Genomic DNA, 20,901 nt, shown 5'->3' on the forward strand with positions numbered 1-20,901 from the left:
GAGGAATTTAGATTTGATAGATGTATATACTAGGGTTATCAATGATTTCACCCCACAGTACACTTACTATCTTATGTAGATTGCATTGTGTAGTTCTTAGAGGTTCTAAAGTGGTGTTTTGTTTTGTTTTATTTTGTTTTGTTTTTTCTCATGATTTATTTGCATGCCGCAGACTCAAATGAAATTTTCAATTTTCTCAAATGTAAACAGTTCAGACACAGTGGCTGGATTTTCTGGAAAATGAATTTCTCTTTGTTTTTGTTTGTTTGTTTGTTTGTTTGTTTTTAGAAGACATGGAAATTTCGTGAATGATGATATTTTATCATACCCGAAGACTGATAATACTTATTATATTTAAATTCTAATTAAACAGTACTAGTATTGGATTTTTTGTAGAGTTCGTCAACCACGAGACGTCTATACTCAAAAGACAGTGAGTGTGGTATACACTTGTATTTAGTCAAGTTATGATGTGACGACAGATGGCGCTCTAAAAGTTTGTGCCCGTGTACTGTCTTGACTCTATGTACGATGTCGTGTCTGCAATGCAAACTGAGCGCCCACACACAGGATACAGTGGTTCCCAGCAATGCGGCATAACGTTTTCAGGACGTTTCCTCTACTTATTTTAAAGTAGTAATCCGCACGTCTTCGTCTAAAACGGATGTTTTTAGAACGTACATACATAATGGCAAAGTTTGGGCTAAAACCCCAAAGCACAGTTTTGTGGGTTTTTTTTTTTTTTTTTTTTTTTTTTTGAAAACTTTTTTTTTTTTAGAAGTGGGACATTATTTCAAGTTCGCCGCCGGATTTTTTTTTTTTTTTTTTTTTTTTTTTTTTTATAGAAGAGATGATTACATTTCCTTTCGGGCTTGCATGAAGGTTCATAATTATGGTAGGTTACATAAAGAGTCATAAGCAGGGGAGCTGGGGTGGCACTGTTCTCAATGTTCTGCAGTTACTTAAAAGAAAAAAACCTTATTTTGGGGGAGAAGTTGACCCACCCGTGGGTAAAGTGGGACAACGAAAAAAGGGAGAAAGGGGACGGTAGGGGTAAAGTGGGACATCCTATAGAAATGTCAAAGTTGGAAGGCGTAATGAAACATTGGTAATGAAAACATGCAGTCAAACATGCTTTAAAATGATCTTTATTTCAACAAAACAAGTTTGAACAACATGTTTGAAAATCTGAACTACTTTTGTTTCCTGAACAAATTATGCCCAGTAGTTAATAAATATAAACTTAGGCCTGCTGTATCTCCATTATCTTTATTGGTCTTTGCATTTTATTTTCAGAGTACGTCAACTGTGAATTTGGGTAATAAATATTGTTTGATTCAACTTGTTTTGTATGAATTCCAAATACATGTAATGGTATTATGAGGGCCAAATGGGACACGTTGTCCCAACTGTCCCGCACATGACATATACATAAATATGTACTACTCAGTAACCATGCAGGCATTTGTCAAAAACAAGTTATATTAGTTGCATATTAATAAGGCTCACCACCAGTTTAGGGGATGGCTAGTAACCGATCAGTGGGAATCAGTGGGAATGCTGAGGGATGATTGTTCCAATTCTTATGGGATTCATTTAAGAGTACATTATATATCTACTGTTGTGTGAAAATTATTTGCTTCAGAACGGTCTCATATTCAAGTAATGTGCAGATTAATGCCCCGTCACTGACCAGGCATGCTAACCTGGAAACATTAAACTGCACATTACTTGAATATGAGACCATTCTGAAGCCAATAATTTTCACACAACAATAGATATATAATGTACTCTTAAATGAATCCAACAAGAATTGGAACAAACATCCTCCAGCATTCCCACTGATTCCCACTGATCAGTTAGTAGCCATCCCCTTTAAACTGTGCCCTCGAAATTATGAGTGGATACAAAGACAACAGGTTAATTAACCTGATTTCAAAAAAATATAATATTTTGGGGAAAATTTTCAATAGCAATTTATACATACTTTTAATTTGCCGAACTGCGTGGCTTTCTTAGTGTGATGTATGGTTGCTAGGGGCTTATTGTAGATATAAACCAATCGTAGATATAAACCAATGCAATAGAAGCTCAATTACTGTCATATAAACCAATCGCAGATTGGTTGAACAGTTTTCGATTCAGAGAACGTGTCCCACTTGAAGATTTGAAAAGTATAGTGGAAATAAACTTAGATAAAGACAATGAAATCTATTTATAAAGCATCTATCCTGGGTTCAAACTTTTTAACTGCGTTGAATTTGTATAATTTACATAATTGTTCAGTTATTCATAATGCAAAATACCCTATGTATTCCTATGTACAAGTGCAAAAAAAAAAAAAGTGGGAGGGGCGGGGTTGGGATAATCCCCTGGGTTCCGCCAGCCCTAGAAGCTCAATTACTGTCATTATTTAGAATTAGAGTTAGGATTTTGACCCCCCCCCCCTCCCCCGGGCCCTCCTTTTCCACATTCCTGCCTTCCGAATTGTCATTCCTTGGTGACACCCTATGTAGGCCTATACTTCCAAGTATCATAGGTCTACGGGTGAAAAAAAAAAAAAAGTAGGAGGGGGGCCCGGGGGCGGGGGATGGGGGCAACCCTCTGGACCCACCGGGTTTCGCCGGCCCTGGATGGAAGCTTAATTACTGTCAGAGTTAACCTTTGACCCCCCCCCCCCCCCCTCCTTTTCCACCTCCCTGCATGCTGCCTTCCTCTGCCAGGTGCAGCAGGTGGTGGTAATGAACCCTAGGCCCCGTGCTGTGACCGTGCCGTAAAGGCATAATTTACCATTTGCAGATGAAAGCATTAGTGCTTTAAAATAGTTCTAAAATGTGAGTTAGGGATAGAAACAACCACTGTCAAAATTTGAATCCGTATAATCGATGTTAAGTGTTGTTAAATACACGAAATGTGAACAATAGTTATAATAAAAATGTTTCCAGACTAAACCGTATACAGTTACGGTTTATTGAGAAAAACCCTGATATTTCCTTATATTTTAGGTTTTATTGCAAATATTTCATACGGTAGGATGTTTTATGATACAACAGACCTACACATATGCATCAAATGTGATATCTTGAACATTTTTGAAATCACTGCTCCCAAAGGTATAAAAGGTGAGTTTGATCGCGATCTTGCGATCGCGGGTCGATCAGTGGCGTGTCAAATTTTGACTGTTTACTGGTATCTGCTATCATTTGTGGGTCGGCTGGAACGAGAAAGGAATGGCATTTCTACAACGGTTTCGGAGGCTTCCATCTTCTGGAATAAGAGCTTTTACATTCAGGCAGTGTTCTACAGGTGAGAAAAACTCCTAGGGCATGTCAAATTCATAATTAAACCAGAGGGACCTTGGACGATAATGTTTTTTGATCCACTGGTAACAGACCATGTCATCGCAGTCCCACATACTGTCATTGCTGCTGTGTTGCTGTGAAACCGAATTCCATCGAATAATTTACTGTTGTGTGCCTACTATCGAATAGACCTTATGCATTGACGTCATCACTCGCTTGACAACCTCTCGCGACGCCATCTTAGAGGGCAAGCGAAGTCCTTGACATCGCAGAGGCGTGCAGCTTGTATGTGCTTTCCCTATGCGCGCTAGCGGCGATCGCCTCACTCGCCGCCAGTCCCCAGGCTAGTGGCAGGTTTTTTTTACCATCAAACAAGTTTGACATGACATGACACATTATGCAGCAATATTTAGGTAATTTTCTCACATTGTGCAATCGAAATACTCACAGTAACTACAGAATTCCTAGGTTATATCGCAGAAATTTGTATCCATAGCGCAACATCGCCGTTCGCTGAATGTATGTCGCCATTTTGAATTTCATTAGCCAATCACATGCGAGGTACGTGTTTTAGTAAAAAACACGTAGAAATCTACCTCACATGTGATTGGCTAACGGATTCGTAGGTTGATGAGCTGTTACGACCGCTGGTAGTTGCATCTTTTTTCATGAAAATTGTGCCAAAATGTTGGATATATCAGTAACCTGGTGAGTGCAATGCATACCTCAAATGTCGATTTTGCTATACAAGCTTGAATTTCCCGATCTAGGGCTGTAGATTACATGCAATAGAAAAGACAGTAAAAGAAACACCGATGTTGTGTGTAAATGCCCATTGCCTCGCGTGTAAAAGCACGCTCTAGCGACGCATCGCTTGCCCTCTGAGGGAGGGCGCCCTTCAGTTAGTAAGACCGTGTGACGTCATATGCATAAGGTCTATTAGAAAGCTGAAAGCTAGGCTAGAACCGCTAATTGGGTAGGTTGTATGTATACTTCGAAGTGAATGGATAGAAGGAGGAGGAGGAGGAGGAGAAGGAGGAGGAAGAGGAGAAGGAGGAGGAGAAGGAAGAGGAGATGAAGGAGGCGAGGAGGAGGAGGAGAAGAAGAAGTATACTATAGCCTATACTATATAGGCCTACTAGTAGATCTAGTAGACTACAGTTGGTAGTAGTAGTAGTAGTAGGCTTACGTAGTACTACTAGGCCTAAATTTACTTACTACTAGTAAGTAAATTTAGGTCTAGTATAACCCCGTCGCGGGGCGCTGTAACGTAGTAACACGTATTTGTCCGTATGGGGTCGCTGCTGCGGTTAGGTCTAGTCACTACGTAGGCCTACTACTACTACTACTACTACCTGTAGTCTACTACTAGTAGGCCTACTGGTACTATAGGCCTAGACAGCTGACAGTAATACAACTCTAACGTTAGAGTGGTCCACAACTTGAAATTTGAGCACATTGCAAGCTCAGAATCTGAAAATATTGCTGTTGCAGAAATTGTATGTGCATGTGCTTGGAGCACACATGAGGGACATGCATGAGCACGTAATACACAATATTTTTTTTCAGATTATCTCTCTTTGTGCTGTTACATTCAGTGTTCTCCCTCATGTTTTGCAAACGAATATCAAAGTGCCAGATAGTTTGATGTTTCTTATGTTTTGCATAAATTTTTCACCTGTAAAATAGAATACATTTGAAGTTTAGCTTAATTGTTGCAAATTCTTTAGGATGTTGCACAAACATGTTGATGGCTTTTGAGGATGTACAAACTTGTAGCACAAGAATTTGAGTATGCTGCATTCTCATCCTACCAGGTACCCACTTATACTTTTGGGTGGAGAGCAGCATTGTGGACAAAGTGCCTTGCTGAGGGCAAACGTGTCGGGCTTTGCATGTGCTTGAACCCTCGAACCCATACCACGCTCATGTGATTCAGAGACATTAAATACAAAAATGTTGCGGCTTTTGCAAAATAGATTATAAACAACCTTTAAGCATATCTTACTCTTATAAGTCTTAAATTAACACCAGTTATGTACATCCGTGGTCTAAATTTAATATAATTTCATTTTGTGAGTATCTATACTGGTACAGGCCTGTTACATTGTAGCTGTACTATAATTGTGGACATTGTTTACACGTTTCACAATAATAAATTCAGTTGTACCTGTATGCATTATGTTATAATTCTAGCATGAATTACATATAGAAGTAATTAATCTTGAATAATAATTCTGGACATGTGAATTGATATTTTATCTGTTACTTTGTTGACAATCTGTGACATTTAAAAAATGTAATGAAATACACAATCCGCATCATACACTATAGACCACTAACCAAAATATTCAGACTTGTAGAATGCTGAAAAAAAAGAGAGAAAATGGATAGTGTTCATTAATAGAACATGCCAACTGCACAAGATCCCAGCTAAAAGGCAAAAAGAAAAGGAAAGAGGAGAGAAAAAAAGGCATACTATTTCAACATGATTAGTAACAGGCTATCTGTACTTAATGTAAAACTACATTACCTGAAGCTATCCTTTACTGTTGTGTTGTTTTTTTTTTTTCTTGCCACTGTTGGATGAACCAATTTTTGAGAGATATTCTTAATTGTAACAATAATGGCTTCATTAATTACCAACAGTAGATCTGTGAGGATGATACCCCAGCACAAACACACAATGTGCAAATATATACAAACAGACACACTACCTGTAAATAAATCATAAATGTTCCACGTTCATGATGCTAGTTTGGATAAATGACAATAAAAGTAATTTTACATGTTTTTTTTTTGATTTTTAATTTATCTCTAAAAAGAACAGTTTCTTTCTTTCTTTCTTTATTCATTCATTTACTTATTCGGGTATGTTGTATGTATGTATTTACTTATATCTTTATCTGTCTATCTATCTATTCATTCATTTATTCATTCATTCATTCATTCATTCATTCATTTTGTTGTCCAGGATCAGCCTCTTTGGTGGAGGTTGATAGAGAGGATGCTGTATGCTTGATTGGCATCAATCGTCCTGATGTGAGGAATGCTGTGAGTGTGGAGACAGCCAGGCAGCTACAGGTGGCTTTCTGTCGGTTTGAAGAGGACCCCAGTCTCAGTGTAGCCATCTTGTATGGGAAAGGTGAGAAATACTCATCCTAAAATGCAAAGGTGCCAATGTTTTATGTTGGCTAGATAGAGTATAAAAATCAAATGAGAGAAAAGCAAGAGTACATGTACATTTCATTAAAATTTGATATAAAGTTGTGGAATCTTACATAATATGTTACAAATTGATGATATTTGTTGCAAACTTTTAGGTGCAAGTCAGGTGAGGTGATGATTTCACAAATCTTCCACCAATCTGCATATTTCTCCATTAAAAAAAAAAGAAATTAAATAAATACATTGTAGTACAAAATTTTAATATTCTGTATCATGCATTTCAAAAATTTGAAGGTTAATGGGATTAAGCTAAACTGTCAGCCCAAAACCTGAAATATTAAAGTATAAAGCACAATAATGACATCAGTGCGTCACAGTGGCGGATCCAGGCAGGGGTGCACCAGGCGCGCACCCCCCTTTAATTTTTGTTAAAACAAACAGAATTTTAAAAATGGGGGGGGGGGGGTGCACGCGCCCCCCTTTGATCGAAATATTTTGTTGTAAAGTCACCCCCCGCCTTAAGGAATTCCTGGATCTGCCCCTGCGTCATGTTATTTGTACATAGTGTATGTTTGCAATTATTTATAGATCACTGTTTTGTGCAGATAGAACAACTTCAAATTCCATATATCTTTTTGTCTTGATAAGATGAATACTAAATATTAACCATTCATTGTACAACTGTATCACATGAGGTTATTCTACATGTACTACTGAAGTAATTTGTAGAATAGTGTGACGTAATGTAAATGGTCTGATTAGACCGCCACATCAACCAAATACTGTAAAAGCCTAGTTTTTGTGGTGTGGAAATTTTAATGCATTTCACACAGAATGAAATTAACATAAAATCAAAAGTACATGAAATGTGTTGCTTGCCATACATTGTATGTAGTACTACCTTATCTTGTGATTCTGTGGAATTTAAAACACACAAACTTCCTCTTGACAGGCTGAGCAATAAAAGTTACTCTAGCAAAAATTTCCACTTTTGCAATAAAATGACAGAAATTTGAAGAGGTCTTTACCTCTGCAAAACAAAATAATAGTTAGTGGTATACATGTATGTTATGGTTGTCACTGAGTATTATGGAATTCCAATACTAGTAATTAATGTCTTTCAATGAATATCACTTCATGGAATCATATACTACAGGGGGAACATTTTGTGCTGGATGGGATCTGAAACAACTAGCTGGCCTTGACCCAGAACAGACAGCAGAGACCTTGCAACTTGGACCAATGGTAGGCTAGAGACCATGCTGACCCTTCACACAGTGATCTGTACATCCAAATAGACTGTTTCTCCAGAGGGAGATGTTGCTACTAAGAATATGATTCTATATCACAAAGTACACAAAAATGCACATTAGGTCATTTTCCAGTAGCCATAATGGAACAACTCTGTTGTTCTTTTTCAATATTCCAACAGAATTACCTGCTTTCTAACTAAAATTCCAAGAATAGAAACAAAGTTGTCAAGTGAAAGTAGTAGTTGTGAGTTTTTGTGCACCCATTGTTTTCTTTTTCATGATTTTTTTTTTCTGAGTTATCATGAGAAAGCTTTTTAAAAAAAAAATTGTATATTTGCACTACAAAACATCTGTAATCATCGCTAGAACAGGCAAACCATCACTCACTTCCGATGTTTAGAAAGTGCCTACGAAACAGACATGTTGACATGAAATGTACAACACTGTAGGTACGTACCACCATGCCGAAAATACCCCCATAATGGCTCCAAAATTTGACAAATTAGTCTTATGTACTGATAAGAAAGTACTTAGTACTGGATTCATTTCATGTAATATCAACATAATCTGATGGTAATAAAATAAATTAAATGGTAATAAATACTACCTTCGTGAATTCGGGCCATACAGGCATGCTGGTTATCTTTGACTTGCTTTGGCACTTCAGAGTCTCTTTGTTTTGCTCTCTCTGTTGTGGAATATGAATCATTTGCTTAGTATTGCCACAGAAAAGAAAATTATCTGTTATTGTTGGTCTTTGGTCTCGTGTATTATAATATCCATGCGGCTTCTGTGTAGCTGTAGAGAGGACAGTACAATGTATTTTCCTTTATTCATGTCAAGTAGTTGATCCACTATGATAACAATATTCAGAGCTCAAAAAAGGCAATTCTTGGTCAAGATTTAATGCAGCTCTCCACTGTCCAGCTGCTGAATTTATTACCAACTCAAATGTTTGCAGGGAAGTGTATCAAAGCACTCAATACTCGGTGTTCTCTCTGCAAATGAGCCAGCATTGCTCCAGTTATGTCCTATTGCTAGGTCTGTGTATTTTACATGTAACTCTGTGGAGTATCTAGCATCGTTGCACACATTTCCAGGTAAAGCTGAGAAGTGGTAAATGACATGAGTATGAGGTACACCTGAGTCAACACAAAATACATGCTTATAATGGACACTGAATGAGTGCAGCAATTTATGAGAAAACATTAAACCTGTTGGGGATGGACCGATTTTGCTATAGCACACATTTCCCATAGACACCTGCTCGAGTATTCTCAGGACTTTTTCACAGACATGCTAAAGATGCAAAACATTATAGTTGTGTTGTGGATGAAATAATATGTCATAATGAAATAATAATGCTCCATGTATCAGGTTATATGTCTTAAGAATCCAAGGATATTTTCTCCATACATAATGACGAAGTGAATTCGCATTCAGGCTGTATGACAGCTACTGTATCCAATATGATCATATGCAGGGCACAATAACTGTCATCCAATACAGTGGACTCCCGTTTAACAAAGTCCTCGGGACTGGCAATTTTCTTTCGTCATATCGAAATTTCGATATTATAACCAAAAAAATAAACAATAAAAATATGTAGAGTGGATAATGTTGCGACCTGAATTTTTACTTCGTTGTAAGCGGAATTTCGTTATAACTGTGTTAGTTATAACGGGAGTGCACTGTATACATTGTAATACCCTCCAATTTCATGCTAACCAGTAAAATTGTGTGTGTGTGGGGGGGGTGGGGGGGGGGTGGGAGGTGGAGTTTCAGTGTACTGGTATGTAAATAATGCTGGTATGTGAATAAAGCGTAATAACAAAATGTCTTCCTATATTTTTTTTTTCCAAGGGTCCCACAGCAATTCAGTTCAGCAAACCTGTGATCGGCGCCCTTAACGGATATGCCGTGGCAGGCGGTCTGGAGCTGGCAATCATGTGCGACCTGCGGATTGCTGAGAAGAGCACAGTGATGGGAATCTTCAACAGAAGATTTGGTAGGGGCACAATAATTGAATATCATTGATGCACATGTGCTTCTCAAGCAAAGCATAGTTCTCAGAATGGCTCAGAGTTCGTCTATCACCATTTTGAATTTGCTTGCAATGCATCGAAAGGGTGTACCAAGAAACTTTCTGTACCGGTAATAGATTTTCTGTAATATTGATTGATATATTTTTAGGTGATCCGAGTATCCTCTCGGATCACCTTCTGTATCTGTACGGATTCTTTCTTCTTCTTTATTTCTTTATTTCTCCCCAAAAGTTGTGCAGAGGTTAGCTCAGAAAGTCCGCTGCCTATCAATTTCAAAATTATACCATGTATGCATCATGTCCCAAAGACGACAAATCTAATGTATCATTGTGATCAATCGACCGTGACGTCACTATGACGTCATTATATGAAAACACATTCTCAATCATATCTCATTAATGGAATAGAATTTTTCAATGAAATTTACGTCACATATATTTCAAGTTATGCGCATTTTACTCATGTTCTCAAAATTCATATATTCTCTTAAAACGTGCGCGTACGCGCGCGTTGAAATATTTGTATGCTCCAATCGAGCTCAAAATTTTTTTGCACACGTTTCAGTTCATGTGGAGCATTTTTTGAAAAATTGAAAAAATCGGACGGACGCGTACGCGCGCGCGCATATACGCACGCACAGCTCATTTGCAATTGAAATTTCAAGTTTTTTCACTTTGATCGGATGTCTGAAATGTCAAGAAATATTTATACCAAGTTTCAAGTCAATCCGACTCAATATGACGTCATACGGGCCCGTCAAAGTTGAAATTCCGCGCGCGCGTCAATGGCGATATACAGTGCAACTATGCCAAAAAACCGCCAATTTTAAATCCGATTTTACTCGTCAGGATGGACGGTGACCCCCCATTTTCTTTACATATTTTGAAAGCTGATGAGTTGTACATGTCATTTCATGGGGTGGCAATGCTGGCAAAATGATTAAAAGATATGAAATTTCTTAATAAAGTAAAAAAAGTAAATTTTCAAAATGACGTCATCAAATTTCAAGTTTATTCGGGCATATCTCACTAATCCTTTGTCAATTTCCATCCAGATTTCAGTATGTTGTAGCTTATTAAATGCTCTTTCATTACTGTTATAACAATATTTTGATTAGATGACGGCATCACCTCGTAAAAATGGATTGAAAGTAATCTTGTCAAATTTGACCAGTTTACGTGTTATCTCTATGGGAGTACAATTTTTCTGGAAATGAAAATTGACATGACTATCTTTATCGAGCACTAGCTCACATATGCTTTGGTGAATTTCTCTAAGATTTTAATATGTTGTAGCTGAGACTTTGTGCTATCGTAAGTGTGCCCTTTGCTTTTTCATACGATGTCTGCATCACGTAAAAAAACTTGGTTGAAATTAAAGCTTATTTTCGATGTATTGAAATATTTCTTTCTTTCTGCAACTTTCCGTGCAATAACTCAAGAAAAACATATCCTATCACCCCCGTATTTTGCCCATGTTTAGTTCATGTTACGTACATTATTTGATAAAATAACAACTACTTGATCAGACGCCATCTTGGGTATGTAAATTAGGGTCAAAGGTCATAAATGTTTTATCCTGTATCTTGGTGAATGCATGTCCTATCTTTCCCATATTTTGCACACGGAAAGATCATGTTACAAGAATCATTTCACAAAATAACCACTCTTTGCTCAGATGCCATCTTGTCTGTGCAAAGTGGGGTCAAAAGGTCATATGTACTTCTTTCTGTTTCTTCGTTATGACGTGTTATCTCTATGGGAGGGAATTTTTCTAGATGTGAAAATTGACATGATTGTCTTTGTCGAGCACTAGCTCACTTACCCTTCGGTGAATTTTTCTACGATCTTAACATGTTGTAACTGAGACTTTGCGCTATCGTTACGTGCTCTTTGTTTTTTTTTTTTTCATATGATGTCGGGATCATGTTATAATACTTGGTTGAAATTAAAGCTTATCTTCGATGTATTGAGATATTTCTATGTTTCTGCAACTTTCTTTGCAATAACTCAAGAAAAACAGCCCCTATCACCCCCATATTTTACACATGTTTAGTTCATGTCACGTACATTATTTCATAAAATAACAACTACTTGATCAGACGCCATCTTGGGTATGTAAATTAGGGTCAAAGGTCACAAATGTTTCATCCTGTCTCTTGGTGAATACATGTCTTATCTTTTCCATATTTTGTACACGGAAAGATCATGTTACAAGAATCATTTCACAAAATAACCACTTTTTGCTCAGATGCCATCTAGGTTGTGCAAAGTGGGGTCAAAGGTCATATGTACTTGTTGCTGTATCTTCGTTATAGTGTATACAGATTTGGTACCAAAGATGGTAGATATGACTCCCTTTTCTAAATGAGAATCCAAACATCACACGGCCAATGTCTCTGAACACAGATGAAACCTGCATGGTCATGCCTATTGCGATCAGGATTTGAATCATTGATTAAAAAAAAATCGGATCACCTTAATTTGTCAGTGATGACAAATTACAATCTCTAGTTTTTTTTTTTTTTTTTTTTTAATCAAAAGTTTGAAGTAATGAAAGTTCTGTACCTGACTTTTCTTCTTAGAGCGCCCTCCTTGGTCAGTAGTGGGCATGTAGAAGGCTGCTCATTTGCCCTACATGCATGTTGATCAAATCATGCCCTAGTAGCAGTTTTGAATTGCATGCAGCTACATCACACAGCCACGCAACCACGATCAGATAATTATGTTGTGAGACTGCAATGCTTCTAGCAAATCTTTTTGGTCAGTATTTCACATTTTTGTTGCTACCCAACTGAAATTTATTCACTCATTTCTTCTAAATGCATTTGTGCATAGGGCCTACACTTTAGAGCAAAAATCGACCTTTAACCTTCAGAATGCCTAGATGGGTGGCATGGCAAGTAAGCCTTTGTGCATCCCTTTCCAAGCCAGGTTCAATTGGAAGCTCAAGATAACTGACCAGTTGGCCCATCAAGTTTGGGGCGAAATTTTACTACAGATGTTGTCCTCTCGACATTATCAAATTTGCAACTCCCGATTTTTCTGTCTATCCTGCAAATGTGTATTTGAGAGAGACTGGGTGGAACTATCGTAGTATCAAAACATTTACAGAATGGGCTCATCAAGAGTGCTGAAATGAGTTACGCATGCACTCTTTATCATGATGTCACTGCTCAGTGTGTATTGACCGATTCGGGTTCGTTGAGGGCAGCAGACATTTTATGGCACTGGGCGCAGCCATGAGCTCAAATTGCGGTGTCTCAGCCGACCCCCCTGCTCTCCCCCACCCCACGGGCAACATGTTTATCGCGCACTTGTAACAAAGGTTCACGCACTAAGCAAGCATTCGCGCACTCAGTACGAGACGCCCATTGGCTAAAACAACCATGCATCAGTTTTTCATTCTGCGCGCGTGAGAGGGGTGGGGAGAGAGGAGGGGGGGTCGGATGATACACCGCAGTAATGGCGCTGCCCATGCCAAAAATACACATAGCGCGTCACAGAATCGGTCAATAAAGTGAGCAACAAAAAAGCATATAAAAGACTTTTGTCACAGCTTACACGCATGTACTTCTGCAGCCCATCAAACACTACAGAGTACAGTTGAACCTCTCGTATCCGGACAAGTCGGGACCGGGATTTGGCCGGATACGGGAGACTCAATGCTTTATACATATATGTACATACCGTATAATAGAGCTCTATGGTACATACACATACACATGTACTGATGTAGCCCATTGTAGTACCACATGTAGTAATGTGTATACTGCGACCTTTTCATTGTTACACTCAGTAACAGACCCCAAAATAGAGGTTCGTGTTTGCAAGCGGAAATCATTTTCTTTTATAAATTCTTGGGATGATTTACCTAAATAATTATTAAGAAATGTATCAAGTATATGTAATTCATGTGTGTTTCCTCCCGTAATTATAAAAAAAAGATAAAAAAATCACGGCGAGATTGCATCCGGATAATAGAGAGATCCGGATAAAGGGAGGCCGGATAATAGAGGTTCAACTGTAATTGAATATCAAGCATTTTGCTTGTGTATGGTAGACCCTACTGTATTATATGAGAGTGTTCTTTGGAAGAGCACATCTATGAGTTTGACATGGATGAAGAAGGATGGAATTTAAAAAAAAAAAGTTGTTACAAACCAAAGAAAAGTGGCTCTCAGCTCCCAAAATAGGTAAAATCTTGTACGTAATGGCCACTGTAAAAATGATTTCTCTCTGAACTCAATAGCAACAATTATAATAATACAGGGTACTTGCAATGCAGGGACTTAAAAACTTGAGCATCTTTACATCTTTTAATCTTTACAAGATGAAGTTGGTGCATTACAAATTCTCTGTGTAATGGTGTATTTTTGTTACAGGTGTCCCTCTTGTAGATGGCTGCACAGTGCGTCTCCCCAAGCTGATTGGTCTGTCAAGGGCCTTGGACCTGATCCTCACAGGTAGACCAGTTGGTGCTGATGAGGCCCTCAGGATTGGTCTGGTCAACCGTGTGGTCCCTGATGGAAAAGGTACCTTTAATTTAGTGGGTCTGAAATGCTCCTGGGGTAAGGGCTTATAACCTAACCAAAATAACATTTCAAACCCTATTAAAGTTTAGGACATACTGTTCACTTACAGTGTACCTTTTCACTATCGGATCACAAGAACCTGTGTAATACCATAGCATGCTATGTACACAATATTTTATAATGACAACCAAAATGTAATTTTACTCAAACTTTCAATGAAACAAAAGGCGTTTTATGAAGAGCCTGTAGAATGGGTGTAGTATGTCTCCTTACGGATTTTTAGTGTGAATGAGTTCCATAGATGAGGTCGTCATCAACATCACCATCTCAATCATTGTCATTATCATCATAACTGTTTTATCCTTTTGAAGACTAGTCCCGAGTATGCTTTGGCAGGTGTCTATTAGAAATGTATGTTATATAAAAATCATCAGTTAGTTCTCAATGGGTCAATCATCGCAAGGTCTAATATAACAGTGCAACTAATGACAGCAAAGAATTGAGGCGATCAACAGCCACACTGGCACTACCATGATTCTTAACTCTAGTTAGTGTAAAATATAAAAATAATCTTTTTTTATCATCACCATTATTATCATGATCATCGCAGAACATTACAGATGATCAGTTATAAAGGTGGTACTAATGACTTTTGTAGGGTACACTTCTGTTATCATTTAGTACTAAATTGTCTTTGTTATCATCTTTTTGTTGATCAAAGGTGTTCTACTTTGTTATGCAGAATTCAGAAAGAAGATATTACAACCATGTTGGTAGTACTACATCACAATCATCATCATCATCATCTTCTTCTTCTTCTTCTGTGTTTGAATTGTATCAAGACAATTACCCCGCGAGGACAATTATGTCCTAACCTGAATACCCATAAGTGATAGGGGATAAAGTTATAGTGAAGATTTGGGCCAGGTTAGGTTTATGGTTAGAATTTCGGTTAGGGTTAGGGTCAGGGAAGAATCTGGGGTAGTTGTCCAGGGGGTGACTGTCATAGAACCTTTCAAATGAATATGTATACCTTGATAATGTTCATGATATTATTATTTTTGCGGTGACAGCATCAATGCAAACATTATTTCTGACATTCTTTGGAATGCTTTCGAAAAACCATAGCTCTTGAAGAAGCCAAGGAACTTGCCAGACAGCTCGCCTCCTTCCCGCAAACCTGCATGAGGACTGACAGAAACTCCACACTCAGAAACACTTTCAGCTGTGAATCATTTGATGAGGCCATCAAGTATGAACATGATCAAGGTAGGTTGTTGAGTAAAATGTAGGTCCAGTTTGTTTTTACCAGTTTCAAGTGTATGACACGTAAAGTGGTCAAAGCCAATTTGTTGAAGTTGTCCAGGGCCCCATTTCATGAAAAGGTTGACATGATAGCAGCTCTTGCTGGAATGGCAATTGTCATTGTAATGACAGGAATCCGGCTTCCTGATTGGCTGTTGCTATTGGAAGTTGCCATTCCAGCAAGAGTTGCCATCCTAACATCTTTTATGAATTGGGGCCCAGGTCCCTGTTGCATAAAAAAAAATATGTAATCAAAGATAGGTCGTAAAATCAAAAGTGAGTCGGGTGTCGGCCAATCAGAATTGAGTATTCACAGCCTTTTGTTTGACCTCAGCTTTTATGCAACAGAAGCCAGTAGGTTAACCTGTTGAGGACAGTTTGATTTTGCTGCAACACGCATTTTCCATACACATTTGTCCAAGTTTACTCGGGACTTGTCCTTGACGGTTTAATATATTATGTGCAACAGAACCCAGAAGGCTTTCTATATATCATGTGCTTAACAAATAACTGGACAACTGAGCTGCTGGTAACATTCAAATTGAAATGTCTAGATAATAACCTATGCATTTCCTGAACTTCCAATTTTGATCCAAAACAAACATGGGCCCAAAGCACTCACATAGAAATAGGGAATCAAAACAACAACAACAACGACAACAACAACAACAACAACAACAACAACAACAACAACAACAACAACAACAGCAACAGCAACAGCAACAACAACAACAGCAGCAGCAGCAACAACAACAACAACAGCAACAAAGACAACAACAGCAACAACATGAGAATTCTTTTCATTTGCTTGTGATCACTCCTTTTCTTGTCACTAATGCAGGCCTCAATGTCATACGCCAGGAGTCTGTACCTGGGGCGAAGCGATTTGCAGATGGAAGCGGGCGCAGTGGCAGGTTTGACGATTTTAACAGCAAGCTGTAATGTGAGCCACGAGGAAATGCTACGGGCTAGAGAAGATGTGAATGCCATAGAGGATATTTTGTGCAATAATTTCCATGTCTTCAAGGAGAAATGCATGGAGTACATGCTGTTAAAATTTTGCCAGAAATATGTTTTGTTCATCTCATTATTTGATAATGGAAATTGATGTCACATATCAATATCTTGCAGATCTTACAATGTATGCGTTAGTGTTAGCATGATTTCTGATTATTTTAAATCAAAGGCAAATTAAGACTTCAGCTAACTGGTTTAAGGAGAGATGGTCGATTTGACCTGACCCCCACTTAGTCCCTTCTTCCAGGTTTGTTATTCCGTTGTTTAATGTGTGACCTGCTGATTTAAAAAACTTTAAACAGAACAAGGAGTGTTTACTAGTAAAGATGTCACACTTAATGTCAATAAAGTAATTGTCAGAAGTGAAGAGATTGAGCCCAGCATATGTTAACAACTGTATTTAGCATTTCTTTCAAATGAAAGCTAGACAGGCTGACCAGATGCTCGTGGCTGCACGGACATCCTAACTGTCCATCAGACCAGCAAGTGAGTTCGGAGTTCATTCTGCGCATTATCAGATATACGTCATATGAGAAAAATGTTATATTGAGAAACAGAGTTGTGTTGAACAATGCTACGGACTGCACCTAGTTGATTTCTATATGTGACAGTGAAAGAATATATCTACACATTCGACGGACCTTGTTATTCATAAAAACAAGTTGGATTACGTAAGTGGATGATATCTTGCTTTACATTTGATTTGTTTAAAAAAGTTCAAAATTTGATGTATTTGAATCATCTTTGTAGAGTGGGAACTGGTCTGTTCTATTAGATTTCGCTTTTGCAAAGTCGTCAAATTGGCAAAACTTCAGGGGTCTCCCTAAAAAATGACACATTTCTTCAGAATTATTCTGTCAGAAGATTCTTCGAAGTCTCCCCAGAGTGAGAATTATTCTTGCCTATATAATTGTGATGCATGTGAAGCACAAGTGCCTGCCTGTAAAACACACAAGTATCTGCATGATTGTTCATTTGAACCCCTCAGATTTTGATCTATAATGTTGGCTGCTCTGCTTTTGATGCTTGTATTCTGACTATTGGAGAAATGCTTACCATATTATGCTATTATAAAGATATTGCAGTTGCCTGCATTTGCAGGGAGTATGCTATAGTAGTTAAATATTGATAATAATGCTGCATGTAGCTCTATAGTGGGAATGTGGTCATTTTTGTAGACTTTATTCTGATTTATAGTATGCATCTGAAATAATTTATATTTAATTGTGTCCCTGGTGTCCAAGTTCATACATGCTGACATTCAAATGTGTCAAGAATAAAAAAAAGACAGAGCAAAACAAGAGCATTAACAAAAAAAAAAAAAGGAAGAAAATGAAGAAAAGCACAGAAACATAACAAAACAAAAACAAAGTAAAACAATCTATGAATACGGTTCCTAAATTTTACAGGGTAGTTCAATGACATTACTGAAGGAATTCTACCTGAAAGAGCCCTTCAAGGAGTGAAGTGAAGGAGCATATAGCTGTGACTCCGGTGACATGATAATCTTCATTTGTATATAATGTGAATAATTATGTCAAAAATTGCTTTCAGCACCACAACAAGTGGGAAAGGTAAACTAGAGAGCAAACTGCAAAGTACTCTATTGATATATTTGACCCTGCATCACAAAACCAACAAAAAGACGCCAAACATGGATTTTTAGTTAAGGAAAGATTCTTTAAAAGAGCAGACTCTAAGCTTTAAAGTGGTGTATAACTCAATTCAAGTGGACTTTCCTAACCTATCTAAATATTGCAACGCAAGGACACACTCTGGAAAGTGAGAACTGAGAAAACAGGCTCTGAAGTACACAGTGTATTCAAGCGCTTAAAATCTTTACCAAGCGGCATGCTAGCTGTGGAATGAATTGAACAAAAAACAGGATGTTGACCACTGGAGCAACAACAATGAAGTGATTATCAGATTAAGTTGAAATTGAGCTTGCTTCATTGCCACATTCTGTAAATGATTAATACCAACTTTCAATGCAGTAGCGTCATTCTCTTCAAAGTTATTGGAGTTGAAAGTGAAGTGTGTGGACAAGGCTTTTGAGAAATGGGAAGAGGTTCTATCATGAGAATCGACTAATCACACTAATCCACCAAAAAGTGTTCGAAAAAAACTGCTGAAAATGCAAGTCTCTGTTTGTATTATGATCCCAAACTTTTATGTAATATAGAAAAAGACTTGCTCTTTCAGAAAATATGAAAAACTCAAGATCGGTTAGGTTGACCCATTTTACCTATCTTCAGTCCTCACACAAAATCACTGTGTGCGACTTTTTGTTTGTTTCGTGGTGCACGGTCACATATGTAAATGTCTTGTGGTGATTGTCTCTGTTACACTGTACTTGTGAGATAGAAATTCATTGAAGAATGAAACCTATCCATGTGTTTGTATTTTAAACTGTACTGAGAAGTTTATCTGCATGAGTATATAGTATGTGATTCTAGACTACCCCTCACCTCTTATCATTCAAGTTATTATCTCCGGTGACTATCTGGAGTTGTAGAGACATTGAACGTTAAGAAATCATGTGTAAACATATCAATGTGTCTGTGTAGACGCAAGTTCCTTGTGCTCATATGAACATTTGCTGTGCCAAGATTTGTTAGCATTACCCAACATCTTATCTCCCACAAGGATGTTGACATTATCTCATTCAAGTGTTCATTATAAGACAGCAGTCAACACTGTTCCATGAACTTTGGCAGCAAAGAATGAGATGACTGATATTGTGCTCCTGAATTTCTATTTCTTTCATCAAATGATCAATGAACAATATATATGAGGTACATCATCTCTGAAGTTCAGACATGCATTGTCAAAGGCACAGGAAAAGTTACAACAGGCTTTGATATGGAATATCAAAATGCCCAATAACACAATGATTTTGAAGGAAATACATTGTACTGAGTAGTTTGATATGAATGTGTATTTTTTTTCTCCTTTGCTTTCATCAACTACATGTAATACCTAGTCTTGTACTTTTGCTGCTACTTCTACCAAGGAGGTACGAGAGTTCTCTCGTACCTCCTTGTTTCTACTACTGCAGCTACAGCTAATTCTCCATGTATGTATACGCGTACTATCCACCTCTGCACAGTCTAGTGGTCCCAGGCGTTATCTTTCTCTAGCAAAGGCCTTCTTTTCTGAAATTCAAACCTGGAGCACTAGCAGATACAGATAAGTATATATATATATATATATATATATATATATATATATATATATATATATATAATATATATATATATATATATATATATATATATATATATTTTTTTTTTTTTTTTTTGCGTAGTGTATAATGTATTCATTACCAATCTATTTGTATTACCATGCTGAACTTTGTGTCTTCCAGATGATTTTTTCTTATTTTTTGAAAGGAGCAAAATATGGAGTGATTTCTGAATACATCATTCTGTCGTCTTTTTCTCCTTTTCTTCTTTTCTCCTATATTTCCACCTTTCTCTTTCTGTGTCTCAGTTTGTCTGAGATGTATTCTAATCTACTTGGGAATTTTGCGAAAGTTTGCATTGTGTGTGTTAAAAAAACTATTATTAGTGTCTGTTGGTTCATTGTTTGTTTGTCAATGTTTTTCGTTTGTTTTGTTTTTGTTTGTTTTTCGGGTGCGGGGCGAGGGATCGTAGGAATTTGGAACAGATATACAATGTAGCTTTATACCTTTGTTTGGTTGTGTGCCATCCATTGCAAGGCTAGACATATAGCGGAATCACATTGTTAATGCTTACAATTGCATTTAACATAAAAGATCTTTAACCCTTGTCTTCTCAAAATGTTATGTCTGTGGCCTAAAATGTGCCACGTTAAATGATGAACGATATTCATTTTATGCCTACGGTCGTGGAGTACCGAGCGAAATGAAATTGATCAAAAGGAGTCCGAGTTTTTTGATCATAGCAGAATCTTCGTCAAGAGCAAACTGACAAAAGATAAATGTCAGGCAGGCAGATACTCGAAAGTTCTGCTTGGATCGGAAGCTCAGCCCCCTTTGATTTGATTTGACTCTTCTGGCTCGCTGCTATGTAGTATTACATAGGATAAGCAGTTTTCAGCAGTCTTTGTATTATGTTTGTTTGTTTGTTGTTGCTTTTTTCACAGAGAAATAAATTGATGTATATCTGAATAGAATTCACAGCCGATTTGCGAACTTGGGGTTGCTTTCTTTTGTCTTACATCAAATCTTGCCATTTGAGTCGTCAGTGTGAAATGAGAGAGGAAAAAATAAGACGCTACTTTACTGACATTAT

General features: G+C 37.6%; 1 protein-coding gene across 1 annotated transcript; it reads left to right on the plus strand.

Annotated features, from left to right (window-relative positions):
- Positions 1-3,184: 3,184 nt before the first annotated feature.
- Positions 3,185-19,809, plus strand: LOC140239510 (enoyl-CoA hydratase EchA19-like). The gene is made up of 7 exons (XM_072319341.1): positions 3,185-3,306; positions 6,277-6,447; positions 7,627-7,715; positions 9,587-9,731; positions 14,153-14,302; positions 15,431-15,571; positions 16,449-19,809. The coding sequence occupies exons 1-7, from the start codon at positions 3,231-3,233 to the stop codon at positions 16,547-16,549; spliced, it is 873 nt and encodes a 290-aa protein (XP_072175442.1). The 5' UTR covers positions 3,185-3,230; the 3' UTR covers positions 16,550-19,809.
- Positions 19,810-20,901: the final 1,092 nt, after the last annotated feature.

This window comes from Diadema setosum, chromosome 16 (genome assembly GCF_964275005.1).
Source record: "Diadema setosum chromosome 16, eeDiaSeto1, whole genome shotgun sequence".
NCBI classification, from domain to species: domain Eukaryota; kingdom Metazoa; phylum Echinodermata; class Echinoidea; order Diadematoida; family Diadematidae; genus Diadema; species Diadema setosum.

Excerpts from the sequence above, each read along its gene's own strand:
- LOC140239510 (XM_072319341.1), top strand. The coding sequence starts at position 3,231 with ATGGCATTTCTACAACGGTTTCGGAGGCTTCCATCTTCTGGAATAAGA. Across the intron at positions 7,716-9,586 it reads CCTTGCAACTTGGACCAATG|GGTCCCACAGCAATTCAGTT; the intron begins GTAGGCTAGAGA and ends TTTTTTTCCAAG. Across the intron at positions 14,303-15,430 it reads TGTGGTCCCTGATGGAAAAG|CTCTTGAAGAAGCCAAGGAA; the intron begins GTACCTTTAATT and ends GAAAAACCATAG.